The following is a 22488-nucleotide window of genomic DNA, read 5'->3' on the forward strand; positions in this document are numbered from 1 at the left end:
GGAGCTTAGAGAACAACCTGTGGAAGTCCGATCTTTGCCTCTGCATCAGTGGCTCAGCCTTAATGCTGTGTCCCTTTAGTACAGTCCCCATGTTGTGGTGACTCCCCACAATAAATATTCTTGTTGCTACTTCATAACTGTCATTTTGGTAGTGTTATGAGTCATAATGTAAATATCTCTGTTTTCTGATGGTCTTTGGTGGCCCCTGTGAAAGGGTTCTTTGACCTCCGCCAAGGGAGTAGGACTCAGGTTATCAGAATAGGCATGTTTACTTGCTGAACCACCTCTCTGTTCCCTGAGTATCTGTTTTTATTGAGTTGTACTAAACTAGTTTAATTTGGTAGAAGTGGTCCTCTATAGCAATTCATGTTAATACCTTTGTTAGCTTCTCCTTTGAAAAATATGGGAACATTAGTTTTTAAGAAAATAAAACTGTGCTGTCGGGGTTTGCACCTTCCAGGGTAGAGGTGTGTGAGGATTAAAAATATTAGGCAGGAGGAACAGAGATAATGAAAGAAAAGGAACAGAGACTCAGAATAGAACTGGGAGGGAATCCAGTGAATACCCGCGCAAAACCAAAAGAGGAGGGTAGGAGGCAAAAGACTGATTCACCGTGACGTAAAGGACAAACAGAGCAATTACCTACTTCCGCACCTGAAAAGTCAAGCAACTAAATCCTGAGTTGAACATTCTGTTGTTGAGGCTGGGTGTGCAAGGACCACACCTTAGGCTAAGTATCCTGTAGGCAGTCACTCCCTGGATCAAATCTCCTCCCCTTGAAGGAGCAGGAATAGACTTGAATTCTCTGATATTCGGTCAAGGTGAACAGACCCATTTCTTTTGGCTCCCATACTGGGTGTGGTTTCGCACCTTTAATCCAGCATTTAGGAAGTAGAGGCCTGTGGATCTCTGAGGTTTAGGGCATCTTTGTTACCTGGGAATTTTCCAGGTCAGTGAGATCCCATTTCTAAAAACAAAAGTATGATTTTATATCATAAACTGTCAGTTAACTTCATCAGTATTCTAGCTTCTCTGTCTTAGAAGGCAGTTAGTAAAGATCAGTTATAGATACAGAATCCCTCCTTAGAAAAAGGTATTGAAATAAAATATACCTTGGTGTAAAGAACTTAAATGCTAATAAGTTAAGAAATACTGAAAGGAAGAAACTACAAAGTTTTAATTTTTTATAAGGTAGAAACATGGGTAATTTACTGTTACTATTTTTCTAATTTTTATTACAAAGTATGCTGTAATACAAATAAAAGAGGGAAAATTGTTTTTAATAATACATAGGACTGAATATTTTGTCAACATGATAGTGTACTTCATGAACACCAGACAATAATGGGAGGAGTCTAACAATACTCCGAATGTTGTAGGGAGGCCACATGTTCGTTTCCCCGCTGCTCAGCCCCAAAATAATCAAACAGAAACCATGCAATACTGTTTGGCCAATCGCTTAAAGCGTATTTCTGACTAACTCATATCTTAAATTAACCCTGCCACGAAGATGTGACTTACTGGGTAAAGTCTGTTCCTGGTGGCGGCTACATGGTGTTCCTGACTCTGCCTTCTTCCAGCATTCACTTTAGTTCCCCCCCCCCCCCCCGCTCTATTCTGCCCCATTACATGCCAAGATAGTTTCTTTATTCGTTAACCAATAAAAGCAACGTATATACAGAAAGACTTTCTACATCATTCCCAAGAAAGGATATATCAGGCTCACTTTCAGAAAAGGATTTGAGCAAGGCCAAATCCCGTTCTCTTGGTTTAGTTTTGGTTTGGAGAGTGCTTATAGCCATTCTAATTGATAAAGTCCTCACCTGCTGTTGATCAAGATGTGCCTTAATTGGGTGTGGAGGCACTTGTCTGAGTCCCAGCTGTTTGGAAACTGGGGTAGGTATCAGGAGACCCTAACCTAAAAGAAAAAAGGTATTTCATCTAGTATAGGAATTGCTATATTTTAGTAGGGGGAAAAATCACAGAATACTAAGTGTGGCAGGGGAGGGGGAACTCATAATTAAAGAATGGGAGAGGTAGTCAGTATAAAACTTGACTAAAGCATTCCGGCATTGTACTACTTACATTTTCCTAAAGGGTATCTTACACATAACACTCATCTTAGAATACATGCTATCTTGGTTTAGAATCCCTAAAGACAAATCTAGAAATGAAAGCTAGTATTTGTGCTTTTATGGAAATAGTTACTAGGGCCTTTCACTTGGGTGCATAGCTTTTGTTTTCACTTTAAATAGTTTGATGTATATTCCTTCAAATTAACCTAACATTAATATATAGGTTAGGTTTGCAATGATTCATGAGGTATGGAATCGAAGAATGTACTGCTCTTAAAATTTAGGAATTTGAGAACCATAGCCCTGAGACATTGATAGTCTTTGTGGTTGAGTCTGAAAAAGCCCTAAAAAGCAGCTGTATAAATATTTGTACTCAAATTCATCTCAGAAGGTCATTGATCTGGTGTTAAAACCTCCACTCTGTATGGAAAAATATAAGAGTATATTGGTACAGGCACTCTGAAAACTCTTCTAGGCCTGTGGGTTTGTATTCCATTTATTTAGCCACTCCTGAGAGCAGTACATGGTCTTTATAAATTGCCTGTGTTTGATCTCCCACTGCCCCTGATTCCAAGAAAAAAGTCATAGGCACTGTTGCACATACTTCTTGGAGAGGTTGACTCTTAGCCTAGCTTTGTGCTCTCCACCTTCCTATTTGACAGTCTCTGTTCCTGTGGCGTGCTTCTAACTTCCTGCTTTAAAAAAAAGTTTCTAAAATTATGGTAAAATACTTAAAACATAAAAACTGAACATTTTTGTTGAAGCTTTTTAATTTTTAAAATTTTATGAGTAAAGTTGTTTTGCATTTGTGTCTGGTAGCTTCAGGCTAGAAGAGGATAACCCCTGGGACTGGAGTTAAAGACATTTGTGATCCACCATGTGGGTGCTGGCAATGGAGCCCGCCACAGTTCTCTGAAAGAGCAGCCAGTGTTCTTGGCTACTCAGTCATCTCTTCAGTCCCAACCATTTTTAAATGTGAAGTTCAGCAACATTAGTGCAGTGTGTAGCGTCCGTCACCACCATTCATCTCTTGTTCCCTTTCATCTTGAAAGTGCTTCCTGTTATTACCCTCACCCTCAAAACACCATTCTACTTTCAGTCTCTAAATTTAACTACTTGAAGTATCTGGTATAAATGGGAGTATTTACCTTTTTTCTTTAACTTTTCTGCTTTGCTTTTTAAATACTATGTTATCTTCATTAATTTTACAAATGGCTGCTTTTGCTTAGCATTATATTTTATGACTTGTATCATGTGTTAAATTTCCTAAGTCTAAATATTATTATTTCTTTATTATTACTTCGTATGTGTATATGCCACTTTTTGTTTATGTCATTTTAGGCCAAGGCACTTTTGGGGTTGTTTCCATCTTCCCTATTGTGAACGCTGCTGCTGTGAATATGGGTGTATAGATAAATCTGTTTGTTACCCTACTCAGAAGTGCACATAGAGATAATATGATTCTGCTATAATGCTTTGCATTCCTGCCACTTTTTCCCACAGCAGAAACATCGTTTTACATTCTCGCCTGTAGCGCACAAGGGGTTCTAGTATCTTCCCGGTTTCAACATTTATTTTCTTTCTTGTTAGATGAAAGCAAGAGGATCAGGGGTTCTTGACTATCTGGGCTACATAGACTCTGATTCATAAAACCAAGGGTTGAGAATGTTGCTAAGTGGCAGAGTGCTTGCCTGGGGTACATAAGGCTCTGGATTCAATCAGAATCTCCTCTGCACCCTCTCCCTTTGAATGTGAGAAGGCATCTCCTTGAGGGTTTTGTATGATTGGTAAATGTGAACTTGTCTTCATATGCTATTGGCCATCTCTACATCAAATCTGCACCTAGTTTTAATTAGATTGCTTTTGTCATTAATGATAAATTAGTTTTAAATAGTCTATATTTTATTGAATATATGATTTCAGATATTCTTATTTTATAGGTTGTCTTTTCACTACTGTGTTTTTTTGACAGTTTTATCATAAAACAGATTTATGTGTATGAGTATTTGGCTAAGTGTATGTATTTGTACAATGTGTGTACCTGGTCCCTGCAGAGACCAGAAGAGGTTGTTATCCCCTGAAACTGGGGTTACAGATGGTTCTAAGTTGCCATGTGGGTGCTGGGAACTGAACCTGGGTCCTGTGCAAGCTTTTTGTTTGTTTGGTTTTGGTTTTTTTCTGTGCAAGTGTTTTTAAATGTTGAGCCATTTCTTCTGCCCCAGTTTTTACTTTTTGTAGTTAGCATATAATGGTTTTATTATAGAATTTTTATAATGTATATATCATTTGTTCATGTCACCCCCCAGCTCCTCCTCCTTTGCTCTAGTTGATCTTCTGTTGTAGTTCCCCTTCTGCTTTCATAGTATTAAATCTGAATATTGTCCAGTTCTTCTACTTTTTTGTTGCTGTGCTTTTTGTATTGTATCCAAGAAATCATTGCCAATCTGTGGAGCCCAGGGCAGCCTGCCTGCACAACTGCCATTGCAGGCAGCACAGGGTTCCAGGGAGGGTCAGCATTTAAAGGGAAGTACCTGACATTCCAACCATTAGATAAGATCACCAGATGTTCCTGAACCCAGGACTCACCTATTCCCCTTTTGCCAAGACCCCTAGACAAATGTCAGCTAGTGAAGGTCCTGAACCCTGAAAATCCACTCACCCCAACTTCTACTATGAGATATATATGATATTATGTGTGTCATATTTTTTATATGTGATATTACTTATATGTGTGTGTATATACATACACACACACATATATCCCATCCCTCTCTGTTCTCAGCGGCTACGTTGAACATACAGAGAGTCCAAGTTTAAGCTTGAATAAAGGCTTTTTGCTTTTATATATGAGTGCAGACTCTGTAGTGGTTTTGGGGGGACCCCACGATCTGGACGTAACAATCAGCTGTCAAATGTTCACCTATTTTTCTTTCTAGAGTTTAAATTTTTTTGTTCTTGAAATCCATTTTTAAATCTATTTTGAATGAATTTTTACATATAGTGTAAGTTGAGGGGCTACCTTCTTTTGCACATGATATTCCAGTTTGAGTAACACTATTTCATTTAAAAGGTCCTTTCCCCATTGATTTCTTATGGGGAAGTCTTTTTAAATACAGATACCCCTGGATTCCTCTATACGTTGAGCTGTTAAATAGGTCTTCAGTTGTAAGCAAATGCCTAAGTAGAAAAGTGATGGCTAAGGTAAGGAAAAAAGAAAGGTATTGAGTAGAGAGATGGGTATTGAGTAGAGAGATGGGAGTGAGCCCAAACCAAGTTAAGTTTATTTTAGCCTTTCCTATAAATAGGGTGGCCACAGGTGACTTTCTTTGTATTTGTATCACATTATGAATTATGTCATATTACTGAAATGTGTACATTCATTAATTCATTATATATTTGATTTAGTCAGCAAATATCTCTTATGACCATTAAATAAAGGTAAGATAGCACTTTACATCTGAATATGACTGTAGTAATGAGACGTAATAAAAGTCACTCAAAGGCAATTGCATTTACTTTGGTTATTGGTTTGTTTGGGACATGATCTGGCTACATAGCAAGCTTCTGTTGGCTTGAACTCAAAATCCTCCTGCCTTAGCTTCCTGAGTGTTGTGATTGCAGGTATGATTGACCACACTTGGCTTGCTTGCCTTTTTTCCCTTTCTCTCCCCACCCCACTGCTGTTACTGCTACTCGGTAACCCAAACTGGCTATCCTTTAGCCGCGGTCTTCCGAGTGTAGAAACTACAGATGTGTACTATCACACTTCAGTTCCATTAGTTAATTGCTCACATATTTAGAGTTATGACTATGTAACCATCAGATTAATGATACATATGTATTTGGGAGATTTTTTTTTTTGCTAGGGTGTGATGAACTGTTATGGTGTTAGTATTTTTTTTTTATAAATAGATAAAAAGAAATACCACTCTGCATGAAAATTATTATTCTTGATGAAGATCATTCCTTTGGTAAATACTAAAATTAAGAATCAAATGTGGCCAGGCAGTGGTAGTGCATGCCTTTACTTCCAGCACTTAGGAGGCAGAGGCAGGCGGATCTCTGTGAGTTTGAGGCCAACCAAGCCTGGTCTACAAGAGCTAGTTCCAGGACAGGCTCCAAAGCGAAACTGTGTCTCAAAAAAGAACAAAAAAACAAAGAAAAAGAATCAAATGTGACTAATGTCAGAACTTAGGCTGAGTTAAGAGGATAGCTGTGAGTTTCATGCCATCGTGGGCTAAATACACCCTGTGTAAGAGAAACAAGAAATAAAAATAAATAAAATTTAGCAATAACCATGGGAAGCAAATAAAATGAAGTTTTTTGTTGGGGTGTGAACAGCCTCTTGACACGCACATTGAAATATAGAATGAGCTGTTACTGGTGTGCCAGCAAGAAGAATGTAAGTTTACATAATCCTGTTCCATACAGATTAAGCAAGCAGGCTCTCTTGAGACTTCTAGAACAGAGTAAATCAGGAAGCCTTCTTCTGTAAACATTTCAAATCCCAGCTACTAGGCATTTTGCTTCTGTTTGCCACACGTGGCTAAGTTGCTGCATGCTGACATGGCTATATTTGATAGTCACTAATTTGGCTGTTTTTTAAATTTTTTTACCTGCATATTTCCTTAAAGTTTTAGTTTGCAGAACCTTTCAGTGGTTGGCATTTATGGCTCCCTTTGTAGGGTCTCATGGAAACAAGAAGCAAGAACTGAGATTTTTAGTTGATTAGTTTAAATCTAGCCAGTCTATTCCAAAAGGCATTTATTTTTACTTTTTATCTTTGAGAAAACTCTTTATTCAGAGCCTAAATCCAAAATTTAAAAAAGAGGCCTGCTAAAGGTGGGTTTAAGTGTGAACCTCCCTTGCTTGCCCTTTTTACCTCCATCTTTCTTTACTATGGTCACATCTCTACTTTATGTCCATATATGGCCCCATAAAGGAATTTGAGTTCTAGTCAGTCTCACATTCCTCTTTTGTAGGTGAAGAATGTCAGAATTAGTGCTTTTGTGCTCACCCTGTATCATAACTAGGCAGCAGTCCCTGACTGGACTTTAGCATAGCTGTCATTACTAAGTCCTTTCCATTGTGTTGTAGAGGTTGGCTGCTCATTTTAAGTATTATTAGCACTATGTAGTTTTCAAAGGTTTCTAAGTATATTCTAATTTGATTTTCACTCTGAACTGGAAGGGTAGAGTACTGTAATAACTCTTAAAGTTTTATTGAGCACATACCCCAAATGCTGGGAATAAGGGTATTTTATATTCATGAGTTTATACTTTATTCATTTTTTAATTTAATTTTTTGATGCCCTTATTGATAGCTTTTCTGTGTTAATGTCGCAGGATACAGAGATAAAATAGTATACAACTATTTTAGTTTGTATATTAAGTTTTAGGAACTTTTGCACTTTACCCAAGATCATCACGCACTGTGGAATTAGCTTGGAAACCCCAATCTGCAAGAGTTTCACCTGAAAACAAGGTGGTTTTCATTTACAAGTCTAACTTGATAATTGATGACTTGTCAGTGTAGAGCATTCTTCTTTATGGATAGGCATAGCAAAGAGAACATGCCGTAACTCAGAATGTTGCTTGGAACAGAGGGTAAAAACAACCTTTTTTTTTTTTTGAGGACTATTATATTAGGTTATTACTATCCTGATCTATTGTTCTCTCTTTAGAGAGTCTTATTTGCTTAAATAAGCCAGTTTCTTTGAGTGGAGAAGCTTTCTATAGATAAACATGCAGAGACATTGATAAACAACTTATTTGATCTTTACAGATTAGCAGAAATTTAGGCTTTTATATCATGACACATTATAACTTACAAGAATATATTTCCTTAGCATCTTCCTTGTTTAAGAACATCTTACCAATCCTGTAAGTGATTTGTAGTTAATTCCCATCTACTATGTGGTTCTAGTTGGTCTCAAATGTGATCCAATTGCCAGTTTTGTCTGTACCCATCTTAGGAGAGGTTTTTTTTTTTTTTTTTTGATTTTTCGAGACGGTTTCTCCATAGTTTTTTTTGGTTCCTATCCTGGAACTAGCTCTTGTAGACCAGGCTGGCCTCGAACTCACAGAGATCCGCCTGCCTCTGCCTCTCGAGTGCTGGGATTAAAGGCGTGCATCACCACTGCCTGGCAGGAGAGGAGATTTTTATGGTAATACTATTTGTTAAACTATTATTACAGAATTTGTGAGTTTTCAGATTTTTTTGTTAAAGATTCATGTTTTTATTTCAGTTATATGTATTTGTATGTGTGTGGCATGTGCTTGGTGGTGGGGGGCGGCATGTGCAAATGTGAACACAGGTGCTGGTGGCATGCAGAAAGAGTCAGATCTCTTGAAGTTGGAGTTAGAGGTGGTTGTGAGCTGCCAGATGTGGTGACCTTGAGCTCCTGATCCTCTTTTCACCTCCCAGTTCCTGAAATTATAAGTGTGTACCACCACACCTGGCTTTAAATTTAAAGATATGTTTATTATTTGGTTTACTTTCATTTAGCAGGGAAATAGTGCATTAGTTACTTTTCTGTTGTGATAAAACACCATGACCAAGACAATTTACAAAAGACTTTATTTGGGCTTAGAATTCCAGAAGGATAATTATTATGTCCATTGTGATTGGAAGAATGGCAGCTGGAGCAGCATGCTGAGAACTCACATCTTGAACCACAAAGCATGAGGCAGAGAAAGCAAACTGTAAATTTGACTTTTCTCAATTGTTTTCCTACAGTCTTTAACCTTACAAAGCTTACCTCTAGAGACGCACTTCCTCCAGCAAGGCCACACCTGTTTAGCCCTCCCAAATAGCAACACCAGCTGGGGACTAAGTGTTCAAATATCTAGCATATGGGCTATACTTTCAGGTGATTGCAAGTAGTCACATTTAATTATTGTGACTATACATGTTAGCATATAGTAGCCAGAATTCCCAAGTTATTTGCTTATAAAAACACATGTATTGATTAAGAATTTGACACCAGGAATTTTGTATTACTTTTTTTTGACTCTTAAGTGGTGAAATCTTTAGGACTGGCAAAGTCAGCTACTTACGGGGAGTTAACATTTAAGAGAAAGATGGCATTTCTGGGCTTGGTAATGAATACATCATTGAACACCCATGCTTAAACTTTAAAAGCAAAATTCTTCTGTCTGCAGAATTAGTAATTTATTCTCAGGGCACTTTGCATATGCTCCTGAAACATTTAAATTGTTTATCTCACTACTCGAACTTAGCTGACAATTTCTGGATATCTTTTAGTCATTTTTTATGTGTACAATACGTTATTAATAAAAATGTCTGCAAAAGAAACCAAATCATAGGATGTTTCAAGAACTAGGAGTATTTTAAACAAAGTATCTGCTAATCTGTGTGGCTAAAATATGTTTTAAGTGTCAATGATTCTTATAAATCACACAAACTAATTTGACTTTGGTAGTGTACATATGGCTTCACATAATTTTTATAATTAAAGAAAAAATCATAAGTATTAATTTATGAAAAATAAAATACAGTGATAACCCAACTTGGTTTTTGGTTTGGTTTGCTTTTTCTGATTTTTTTTGAGACAGAGTATAACAGCCTTGGCTGTCTTGAAAGTAGCTCTGTAGAGCAGGTTGGCCTCAAACTCACAGAAATACACCTGCCTCTGCCTCCCACTGCCTGACTATAGCCCAACTTGTAACTAGAAGAATTTGACTTTATAAGGATTCATTTAGTGCCTCTTTTGACTTAAGAATGACTTAACTGTCCTGAAGCTCGGGACAAGACATCATTTGATAATCTTGGTGGTTTATGGTACGGGTGACTAAGTGCTGCCTTGAGAATACCAGATTGGGGGCTTGCAGAGATGGCTTAGTGGTTGAGAGTATTGTCTGCTCTTCCAGGGAACCAGGGTTCAATTCCCAGTACGTACCCACATGGCAGCTTGCACCTGTCTGTAACTCCAGTTCAGGGCTTGTGACACCCTCCCACAGTTATATATGCAAGCAAAACACCAATGGACATAAAATGAATTATTTTAATTTGTTTTCAGGATAATCATTCCCCTATGATGTTTTCTTTTAATGAATTTCTTGGGGGCATTTTGTAGGACAGATTTGTTAAGCTGTGTATGCATTCTTGAATGTCTAGTATGACACAATTTAAGAGCCATTATAGGACAGATGAAAGAGGAAATACCTTAGTAGCTTGTTGAACTAATTAGTGGTAACAAGTAAGTGGAGTTGGGTTAGTTGTATTGAGTGTGCCTAGATCTTTCCCCCAACTACCCTTCACACACAGTGGAAAAGTGTTTAAACCTGTAAGGGGGATTTTTATGAGCAAATTTCACTTAGCAATCTGAAAATGATTTTGAAAAAGCTTACTTGGCATTCGTTATACTTTTGTCTTGCACTAATTAGACATTCAAATTTTTAAATTTCCTATTTTCCTTGATAAAATACCAATGAAGAGTACATTACAGAATAAAAATTGACTTTTTTTTCTCCCCAATACAGAAGCTCCACCATGAGGCGAGGTGGATGGAGGAAGCGAGCTGAAAATGATGGCTGGGAAAAATGGGTGTGTTTAAAAATATTTAAATGTCTAGATAATTTTTGTTCCTTTTAGTTTATTATATGGCTTACAGTATAACTTGTGACTTCATACCAACTCTGTTTTCTATAGTGTATTGAAAATCTTAACACTGTTGATAAACTCTAACCTTTAAACTTCATTTTACTGTCAAGAATTTTGACCTTAGGAAGTAAATATTCTTGCACACAGCAATTTATTACAGTTTATCTCATTAATGCTAATAATACTGAGAAACAGGAAAAATATATAAGTATCCAGTAAGTAGGGTGTTGTCAATTAATCATCTGTATATAGTAAAACACTGTAGTTATTACTTAGCTATGTATGTTTTAACCTGGGATGATAGCCTTGATTGAATTAGTGGGTAATAAAGGAATATTGCATATGATTCTAATTTAGTGTTGTGAAACATAGAAAGAAGGCTTGAGATTAGCCTTCCAAAATGTTAGTAAATGGGGTTACAATAGTTTTAGTTTTCTTTTTATATTTATTTTCTGAAAAACAATTATAGTGAGCATGTACAATTTTAATAAACAGTAAAAACAAGTCATTTGCAGTTTAGACAAACTGTACCACTATAAACTGTCACCTATAGCTTTACTTTAAAGACATAAGCAGAACAGTCAAGCAAATTATTTTAAGGTTAAAAAAATGAGACTGTGTTCATAAACATGTCATGGTGCATTTTTTTTTTTAAGTTAGAAGTTTGTGGGAGGGTTGTTGACTGGTGTGCCTTTTCTTGAATTGTAGGGTGGGTACATGGCTGCCAAAGTCCAGAAGCTGGAGGAACAGTTCCGGTCAGATGCTGCTAAGCAGAAGAAGGATGGGACACCATCTGCAATATTTAGTGGAGTTGCCATCTATGTCAATGGATACACAGGTTGAGTTATTTTTACTTTTTTGGTACCCAGTTTTATCATGAACCTTTTAGGATTGAGATTTTTTTTTAACTTCTATTCAATTATTTATCATATGTATGTTTATTTTTCTTCTGTTCTATTAAAAAATACCATGACCAAAGCTACTTAGGGAAGAAAGTTTATTTTTGCTTGTTTCCAGAGGGTTGAGGCACAATAGCAGAAGCAAGAAGCTGAGAGATCACATTTTCAACCTCACACATGAAGCAAAGAGCTTGAACTAGAATTAGGACTAGTCTGCATACTCTCAGAGCCTGCCCTCAGCAAGGTGTACTCTGTAACCTAACCACAAGTGTTCAGGTATTTGAGCCTATGAGAGATTTTCTCATGCAAACCACTGTATTCCATTCCTGTCCATCAAAGATTAGTGGTCACTATAGTAATGCAAAGTTCATTTAATCCAACTTCGAAAGCCTCTATAGTGTTCCACAGACTCAGTAATACCCCATGAATTCTAAAAGCAGATCACTTTCAACATACAGTGGCACAGAACATTCCTACAAAGAGGAATGGGAGCATAGTAAAGAAACTGACACAGTAGGATAAACACCAAACCTCTGCCTTGGCAGTTCCCACCCTGTGGGTCAAGACCCTTTTACAGGGTCACCTATGACCATCAGAAAGCAGATATTTACACTACGTTTCATAACAGTATCAAAATTAGTTACAAAGTAGCAACAAAATTAACTTTATGATTGGGCGTCACCACAACCTGAGGAACTGTATTAAAGGGTCACAGCATTAGGAAGGTTGAAAACAACTACTCTAGCTTCATATTTGATATCAAAAGACTTAGATGAATCCACCCTCCAGCTTTTTCGTCTGTAAAATATCTCTCTCATAGCCTAGTTCCACTCCTTGTATGTAACTCTCCCTGGCAAATGTCTCACAGCTTCCGGACCTTCAACACCTTAGACTGACTGCAACCTAGGCTTCGTATTTATAGTTTGATGAAATGGCCTCTAGGGCTTTCATGCAGGGTCTCAAGATCAGTGTTGGCCCTGAAGTCCTTTAGGGTGTGTGTATGTGATTTCCCAGAGAAAGAATCTTATGTTCTTATTTGTCTGTAAAAGGGTATACACGTAACAGAACATTTTAGTTGGCAAAGAAGGTAAGGAAAAGGCCATAATTCTCAGTTTGGAAATGATATTCACTTACCCTTTCGTTGTTGTTGCTGTCTCTTCTACCAGCTGTATTTGCTCTTACTGAATCTAATGTCTGGAATGGATGAGTAGTTTCTTGTTTGTAATTTGGAGAAGATGACTTGAAATTCTAGTTACTTTTTATACAGTTTTAGCTGTGAACTTCCCATTTCAAGACTTAGCTATGCACCCACTTTTGGACATGTAGTATATCTGTCCCATCAAGTTTTGTTTTTTTTTCCCCCAAATTAATTATTTTATTTTCCTTTCTTTTGACATGAAGTAACCTCTTCCTGGGGTTTCATTTATCCAACCTAGGTATTTGATCAGTTAGCACTTGTCCTTTGTCATTGGTTATTCTCCCCAAAATTTTCTTAATTCTCTGAGTCTTTTTATGGTCATTTTTTGTGTATGTTTTTCCTCTTGCAGTGAATAGTTCTTAATATTTATGTCAGTATTATTTTTTTAACCTGCTGCTCAACTGCCTGATACCTGTTTATAGTTGAAGGTCTCTGTTTATACATCACTTTTGTTCGATTGTCTGTCTGAGGAGCGCCCGCTTGTTTGTCCCGGCTGCCCAGCTAGCTTAGACCTGAAATAATCACACAGAAACTGCCAAATCACTGCTTGGCCCATTAGCTCTAGTTTCTTATTGGCTAACTCTCACATCTTAATTTAACCTATCTCCATTAATCTGTGCATCACCATGAGGTCATGGCCTACCAGCAGAGTTTCAGCATGTCTATTTCTACTGGTGACTCCATGGTGTCTATCTGACTCCGCCCTTCTTCCTCCCAGCATTCAGCTTAGTTTTTCCCACCTAACTAAGTTCTGTTCTTCCCTGCCATAGGCTCAAAGCAGTTCTTTATTCATTAACGGTAATCACAGCATACAGAGGGAAATCCCACATCAATTGTCTGATTGTCTTCATACTGATTTAGATGATTTCACATTGTTCCTCTGGGGTTATGGCTCTTAATGTATCTGAATATTAGCACTCATTAAACCTTAGCATAGTTCACTGTTATATAAAAGTAACAGCTAAATTTTCCTAACTATTGTATTGTACTGTTGCCAAAGTGGTGACTGAACCTAACCATTTCAGGAGAAGTTTGCTGAGTTAAAATTAAGTATTAATCAGTTGACATGCTTGCTTGGCTTAGTGAGGGCAGAGCATGATGGTTGTAATTGTAAGTTTTATTGATAAAACCCAGAGTTTATATTCCAGTTGTTCAAATCCTCACTGTCCTTGGTTTTTATTAATTTTGTTGATACGTTTTTCAAGATGTGTTCTGGTATATCATGGCCAGAAGACAATCTCAGCTATTCCATAAGAGCTTTTTAAGGAATTGTCTTACTCTGTAATTTGCTAGCTAAATAACAAGGCTGGTTGGCCAAAGAGCCCAAGCTGTCTCCCTAGTGCTTGAGTTATAAATACATGCCACCTGGACTGGCTGCCTTTTTTTCCCTATGGGTTCCGGAAATGGAACTTACATAGATCCTTTTCATTGCAAGTACATTATTAAACTGAACTGTCGCTGTAGCTCTCATTGTGGTTTTAATTTGCATTCTCTTTGTGGTTATTGTGTTAGACTTTCATGGATAAGACTTAATTCCAGAAAGGAACAGTTTTAAGGAGGAAAGATGTTTGTTGGTTCATGGACTTAGAAGTTTGGGGAGAAACATGACAGTAGGATGGCTTGGGAGAGAAAAGCTGTTCCTGTGGAGTTCAGGAAACAAAGAGAAGACATAGGAAGGACATGGAATACTCTCCTATCTCATAAAGTTTCCAGTCTCCATAAGTAGTCCTAGTGCACGGCTCTTCGGGGAGTACATTTCATATTCAGACTATGTAGTTTACCAGTATTGGTCAGTCTTTTATTGGTTCACTATTTTTTTTATCTTTCCTAAACCATCTTCATGTCAATTTTGGAGTAGTAGCATTTCCTTTTTTTTTTTTTTTTTTTTTTTTGTTATTGTTGTTGTATTTTGAAATAGGGTTTTTCCAAAGCTCTGATTGTCCTGTAACTTACTCTGCAGATCGGGCTGGCCTTGAACTCATAGAGTTCTGCCTGCTCAGCTTCCTGAGTGGTGGGATTAAAGTTGTGCATCATCGTGCCCAGCACGTTCTTTCATTTTTTTTAAAGAGCTCCCCCCTCCATGGTGTTTTTGATTTTTGAAAACATATTCTAGGCCTTACTGTTGTGCTTGTGGTTTGCTAATTTCGCAGGGTTTTTTGTTTTTCATCTTGACACTGTTTTGCTGGGTCAATATAATTTTAATAGTAAGTTTGAATTTAACCACTTTTTAAACTTTTTTAAAAAAAAACTTCTAAGCCAGACGGTGGTGGTGCAGAGGCAGGAGGATCTCTTGTGAGTTCAAGACTAGCCTGGTCTACAATAGCTAGTTTTCTAGGACAGGCTCCAAAGCAGCACAGAGAAAACCTGTCTCGAAAAACCAAAAAAAAAAAAAAAAATTTTTTTTTGCTTTTTTTCTAGATTTATGTTTACTTGTTGTTTGGAGGTTGCCTGTAGAGGTCAGAGGACAATTTTTAGAAATCGGTTGTTCTTCAGTTTATCACATGCATCTCTGTAGTCAGATTCATATTGTCAGGCTTGATGCCAAACAGAATTTAATGTGTACAAAATACCTTGCTAGGGTTAGGATAATAACCATTGTTAGACCTGTAGATGAGTTGGTAGAATTGACGTCTTCTCTGTGCTTTCTAGCCAGTGAATCTTCTCCCCCAATTCACTTTATTTTAGTTGATTGAAAAAAATATACTTTAGACTCTCTTTGAATACTAGGAAATATGTTTGGAAAGATGGTTGGGTTTTGCAACAGATGATCTGTGAGTTAGGTGTGAACAAAGGGAAAATGCCATAGGAAGCCTTTGAGTGATGATTAAAGGTGTGGTAGTCTTACTTGGATTCTTGCTCTTAAATTTTATAATCTTTGTCAATATGTTGATAAGTCTGACTCAGCTTTTATGAAATCTGTCTTTGTATTTGTAAAGTTTTGTTTTTGTTCTTAGCCTCTGATGAAAATTTCCTTCACTCCCTTTTCTGTTAATTGGTTTTGGGAGTTTCCATAAAGACCCAGGTTAAATCAGAGTTTTCCTTTCTCTAAGCCACTCTTTGGTATTTAAGTGTACGTTCTTACTGCTAGAAATACTTTGAAACCTGAGTTTCATATCTTTTCTTTCAGGAAAGCCCATTTTGTGAATTGGTAGGCTAGAGAGCACCCTGGAACCTTTGGGTTTCTGTTCTTTTACTTTTTCTCTCTTGATGTGCTCATCCCTTCAAAGTGTTATTCCTTAAGGAATCCTTCTCTGACTGCCTTCTGGCTGCTGAGCCCTATTCTAGCTTTACCTGTGTTTATTACATGTATTGTGCCAGACTTTAGCTTGTTTGTCTGACTTCATGTAGAGCTCAGGCTTGAGTTGGCTTCTTAGAATTTCTTGGGCTTATACAACAGAGTCATGATAAAAACAACTTAAAGAGATAGGGAAAAGGTATTTTAACTCACAGTATCAGAGACTTCAGTTTGGAGGGTCAAGGCAGGAGAGCTGCCCCCAGGGTAGAGAAGACAGAGGTGGTGCTAAAAAATGAAATCTCAGTATAAAAACTGTTAAATGTTCTAAAATGTTTAAAACATTTGCCTTATTAGTATTTGATTCTTGTTCGAGGCACTTGTTTGCTCTTCTAGATGTCTCTTAATAGTAGATGTTTTTGTTTTGGTGTCTCTTGCAGACAGGAGAAAATAATGTGCAAGGCAGCATAGCTTTATCAATCATTCTGTTATTTTATCTCCCAGCATAGCCAAGGAGAAAGTGAACTAGTTATGTTCTATAAGCTGTCCTGTTTAAGGGATTATTCAACCTAACATTCTGCCGCCTTGTACATTAAAGTATTAATGTATTTTAATACTTATTCTTTTTTTTAACAGATCCTTCTGCTGAAGAATTGAGAAATCTAATGATGTTGCATGGAGGTCAATACCATGTATATTATTCTAGATCCAAAACAACACACATTATTGCTACAAACCTTCCTAATGCCAAAATTAAAGAATTAAAGGGGGAAAAAGTAATTCGACCAGAATGGATTGTGGAAAGGTAAGTTTAATTGTTGGTTAAATTTTAGTTTAGTCAATTGAGTTCCTTAAAAATTATAGTGCTTATTATTTCTGTTGGAAAACTGGCTCTACCTCTTACAGGTTCTACCTTTGAATAACATGTATCTGCTGATTAAGTCTAAACACAAGGTAATTCTTGGAGGGCATTTCAGATACAAAAATGTAGCCTCATGTGTTGCAGCATCAGAAGTCAAAGCAGGGGAGATAATACAAACAAGCCTCAGGAAGCAACTATGAGCAGGACTTGATCTGTTCAACAAATATTTATGTACTTAGGTGTTAAGGCAGAATTCTTTGTACCTGGGAAGTACTAGTTAACAAAAATCCTTCACTCCCTCATGAAGCTTTCTTTCTATTAGGAGAGACTTTACAGTCAGTTTCATACAGAGTATCTTTTTTTATTGTGTGTTTGTCTCTTAATTTTTGTTAACTTTACACAGGCTAGACATTTGGGAACAGGGAACCTCAGTTCAGATATTTTCCCCATCAGATTGGCAATAGGCAAATGGAACTTAGTCTAGTGTGAACTGTGCAGTTCCTGGGAAGTGGTCCTGGCATATGTAACAAAGCAAGAAACGTTTTTGCATGGCCTCTGCTTCAATTCCTGCCTCCAGTTTCTGTCTTGAATTCCTGCCCTGACTTCACTTGATGATGGAAATAAGGTGAAATAACTCCCTCCTCCCCAAATTGCTTTTGGTTATGGTGTTTCTAACAGCAATAGAAAGCAAACTAAGTAGTATATAGTACTATTACAACACAAAAAAAACCCTGTTTTGAAAAGCAGAGAGAGAGAGAGAGAGAGGGAGGCACCTTGATAGTAGAAAAAGCTATCCTTGGCCTCTGGGCATAAGTTTCGGTTCATTTTTAAATGTAATAATTCTCTATCCATATAATCTGGATTTAGAAACTTTATACATTTATTTGAAACCTTTGCTTCCTCTTTTGTAAAAGAATGTGGGTGCCAAAGAGTTGGCTCAGCAGATAAAGGCCGAGCATCTAAGTTTAGTCCCAATGGATTCACGTGGTAGAAGGCAAGAACTGTCTCCTGCAAGTTGTTCTTTGACACACAGATACACACTTAGAAGTACACACATGTACACACACACACACACACACACACACTTAACTCTCTAACAAACATATAAAAAACCCGATGTTATATATGTATCTGTTGTGGTTATGTGAAGCTACTGTCATTAACCTATATTCTGTAACCTGTTATACCAGTATTTAAATTCTAAAAGTTCAAAAACACTTACTTCTAGAAAGTGAGCCATATCTAGCAGATTAACAGGTCTGAAAATTTTGGGGAAATTAAATATGAAGGCCTATCCCTAGACCATCCCACTCATTCCTTCTTGTTTTGTGTTCTAGTATGTGGGATTGAAAATCGTAACTTTTAGCCATTATATTGTCTCCTTATAGTACTAAATCAGAGTAAGAAATTAGCCTCACTCCAGAGAAGAAATGAGTTGTCATAGGCAGTTCTGATTTTCCTCCCTGGCTAGATTTTGAATCTGAGTTTGTAACACTTTCATTTCAAAAGATGGAAACTTGACAGTAAGAGAAACAGGGATGAGAGAGCTCTTGCTGAGTGGGGCTTTTTCTGCTTACAGTGATATTTTTCATTATTATAGTTATTTTCTTTTCATCAGCCCTTGCTGAATACAGCTAAGAAGATAGCACAATAGGTAAAGCAGCTGGGATGTTACACATTTTAAAACGGTTTTATTAAGGTTCGGAATTAGTGCTCAATCATCCTTTTTTGTTTGTTTGTTTGTTTGTTTTAGTTTTCGAGACAGGGTTTCTCTGTAGCTTTGGAGCCTGTTCTGGCACTAGCTCTTGTAGACCAGGCTGGCCTCGAACTCACAGAAATCCGCCTGCCTCTGCCTCCTGAGTGCTGGGATTAAAGGCGCGCACCACCACCGCCCGGCTTCAATCATCTTTTTAAATGACTATAAGTAACCTAGATGGCCTGTTGGTCTCATTTTTGGATAAGAAGGTAAAATCAGTAACCCAAGAAAGAGCTAGATTTAGAAATCAGATTTTCTGACTCTTGTGTGTGTCTAATCTACACCATACCATTTATCTGGGCTTGGAATAGAAGAGTAGACTCCGGTGTAACTCGATTATTTTTCACATGTATCTTATGTGTGGGTGCATCAATCTTACTATATACAGTAAATCCCAAATGTATGTCATCATAGCATGAAATAGATTTGGTTAAATTATATAGAACTTTTGTTTTTGTACACTACTTGTAGACATGTTGATCTCAGCAGCATATAAATGAGATTTTTTGTTACATATATTTGTCATTTAATGGCTGGTACATATTATTTCTATAGTTGGATTTTCTCTTTAACTTTGAGCAGTTTTAAAAGTGTTTTGAGTGTTGCTTTCATTAGAATCCCCTAAGTGTGTCATTAAACCTGGGCTAATACAGACGTGATTATAATGCCTTGACTTCCAAGAGACAGGGGAGTCCTTTAATGAGAAGTCTGTGTACATTAAAGTATTCAATTTTTCACTGAAATATTTGTCTTGCTGTTTTCCATGAGACAAACTTAATGTGAACTTTGAAACGTAGTTTAGAGATGTTTTTATGACATATCCTACTGGTCCATCTACCCTGACATGTGCATGGGAGTACAATTTAAAAAGTTTGTCCTGTGTTTTACTGATTGATTTTGGTTCTCTATGCTAGAATCTCCGTATTCTATTTTCTACCATGGGAATCAGTCTCCTGTGGTTAAGTTCATACATTGTTTGTGTCTGTCTGAATGGGGATAGATGAAAGTGTTGTTTTATTTGAAGTTTATGCCAACTCACTGCAGTTTGTTAGCAAGACTGAGTTCCAAGGTTTATCCTTTTTTCCTCCTAAATCCTCAAGCAGTACTATATTAACTTTTTTATAATGTACTTATAATCATAATGTAGATTTTATACTTGACATGGATTAAAACTTGGGCTTGTAACTGTAGTCAATATAAATCTAAGTGTATATTCCACATTTAATCTTGATGTACATTATTTTGCATCACTACAACATTATTCTGATATTATTTTTGCTAGATCAACACCAGAGTTTCAGGGTGTCTATCAACCATTTCTAGGTGGTACCCTATTAGAAATTATGCTCTTGGGCTGGAGGGTCAACTGTAAGGGTACTGGCTACTCTCATAACTGTAATTCCAGTTCTAGGCATTTGGCATGCTCTTCTGACCTCCATGAGTACCAAGAATACATACAATGCAGACACATGCAGGCAGAGCATTCATACACATAAAATGTGAATAAATAAATAAGTAAAATATATGTTCTCTTCATAGCATAAAGAATGAAGAAAACAATGTGTACTATATATAGGACAAAGAGCAGGAAACTGTACCTATATTGTTCTTTTCAAAGCTTGTGATATCTTGATGTGTAACTGGAAAGTTTAGGTAATTGAGGGTTTGCAAAGTGGATTGTAGACAGAAGTTTCTGTCCTGCCCAGTCCCCCAGCCCAAATAAACATACAGGTTTTATTAATTATAAACTGTTTGGCCTGTTGCTCATGATTATTCCTAACTAGCTCTTACAACTAAAATTAGCCCATAATTTTTAACTGTGGCTTAGTATCTTTTCTTGCTTCCTTTGCATCTGTCTGGTGCCTTTCCTCTTCCTAGAATTCTCCTGTTCTGGTTGTCCTGCCTATACTTCCTGACTGGCTACTTGCCAGTCAGCGTTTTATTAAATCAATAAGAATGACAAATCTTAACATTACAAGAGCATTATCCCACAGCACTGGATTTCAGTTTTGGATATATAAGGACTCTTAATGAGCCAGGTGGTGGCGGCGCATACGTTTAATCCCAGTTCTTCAGTGACAGATGTATCTGTGTGAGTTTGCGGCCAGCCTGGTCTACAGAGCTACACAGAGAAATCTTCTCTCATTTAAAGAGAGGGAGAGAGAGAGATTGCTTAATGGTCAGGTAATGAGTAGTTATTTTCTTGGCACATACTTAGACCCTTTGTTATCTGAAGTCTCCTTTTGAAAAAGGAATGTTCATACCTGAATGACTTTGCAGGTGTTCATTGATAGTTTTCTGATAGAGAATGACTACAAACATTGACTAGATCTATACAACATTTGATTTGTAGAATTCTTGCATGCAAATAAAGCACTGTTACAGATGCAGGGAATATTTTTTATTTTAATTTTTGAAAAAATTTTCAAATTTGCTTGTAACGGCTTATTTTAAATTATTGGCAGTTGATAAGGATATGAGCCAGGTGGTGGTGGTGCACGTCTAGAATCCCAGCACTCAGGAAGCAGAGGCAGGTGGATCTCTGAGTTTGAGGCCAGCCTGGTCTACAGAGTGACCAGGCTCCAATGATACACAGAGAAACCCTGACTTGAAAACCACACACACACACACACACACACACAAAATTATTCAGAAAACTTGAGACAAAAAGTTTACTTTGAGAGAAAATTTTACCCAGACTACATGGAAGGTAAAACAGGAATCAAGGCTCATTAAAGGTGGACCTGATATCTTGTACTTAAAATTCCAGCACTCAGAGAGGCAGGATGGCTTTGAGTTCTAGGCTAGTCTGTGCTAAGTAGGAAAAAAAAAAGCTAACACTCCTGAAAATGGAGATCAGAAATGGTCAGGTTTGTTTAACTGAGGACCAGAATTTACTGTCAAATGACATGGAAAACACTGTTGTAAGGAAACATGTAGTAGCATTTTCTGTTAAAATGAAGAATACATAACCTCTTCTCTGATCTTAATATTTAGAATCTCCTCCCTTTTTTCTTTTGGTAAGAATAGTTTATAATATAGAGTTCCTTGTGTTTAAGTGAAGCAGAAAACAGTAAATATTAGATTAATTGATTAATCTTTGAGAAAAATATGAAAAATATTGTGTTGTCTGTAAATGTACATGTTCATATATGTTTGTGCGTGTGTAAAAGGCTGAAAAGTTGATGTTAGGTCAGAAACATTAGAAGAAAGGCATCCTTTTTTTTTAAATATTTGTTTATTTATTTATTATGTATACAATATTCTGTCTACATGTATGCCTGCAGGCCAAAAGAGAGCATCAGATCCCATTACAGATGGTTGTGGGCCACCATGTGGTTGCTAGGAATTGAACTCAGCACCTTTGGAAGAGCAGGCAGTGCTCTTAACCACTGAGCCATTTCTCCAGCCCCGCGTGCCCTTTTTTTTGTTTGTTTTGTTTTATATTTTAAAGAACCTGGGTGCCATTTCAGCTAGACTGGCTGATAAAAGATTCAGAAATCCTCCTGCCTCTGCCTTCCTAGAGCCAGAATTATACAGTAGACTTTTTATGTGAGTGCTTGAGATCCAAACTCAAGTAAGTCCTCATACTCATGTGGCCAGCACTTAAGACTGACCCCACTCCCTACTCGTATACATGGGTGTGATTTTGTGCTATCCCTTTCTCATCACCCATGATGAAAAGGGTAGAGGGTTATAAGGATTCCATTTAAGTACCTGTGCTTGAGAATGCGGGAGTAGGTGAGTGTTCATAAAGAAAACTATAAGTGGGTAAATCCATAGTTTGGCAATTAAGACCATAAATTATAAAACGGGAAATTGATTTGATAAAGAATAAAAT

At 37.1% G+C, this 22488-nt stretch overlaps 1 protein-coding gene across 4 annotated transcripts in view; it reads left to right on the forward strand.

Moving 5' to 3' along the window:
• The window catches only part of Rev1 (REV1 DNA directed polymerase), a 71811-nt gene that overhangs the window by 11568 nt on the left and 37755 nt on the right, over nt 1-22488 (forward strand). For all 4 annotated transcript variants that reach the window (XM_075980388.1, XM_075980387.1, XM_075980385.1 and 1 more), the window contains 3 exons: nt 10580-10643; nt 11409-11538; nt 16666-16834. In XM_075980388.1, coding sequence (XP_075836503.1) covers nt 10590-10643; nt 11409-11538; nt 16666-16834 — 353 coding nt within the window. In that variant the 5' untranslated portion in view covers nt 10580-10589. The remainder of the gene's footprint in view (nt 1-10579; nt 10644-11408; nt 11539-16665; nt 16835-22488) is intronic.

The sequence above is a fragment of the Microtus pennsylvanicus genome, chromosome 7 (assembly GCF_037038515.1).
Source record: "Microtus pennsylvanicus isolate mMicPen1 chromosome 7, mMicPen1.hap1, whole genome shotgun sequence".
NCBI classification, from domain to species: domain Eukaryota; kingdom Metazoa; phylum Chordata; class Mammalia; order Rodentia; family Cricetidae; genus Microtus; species Microtus pennsylvanicus.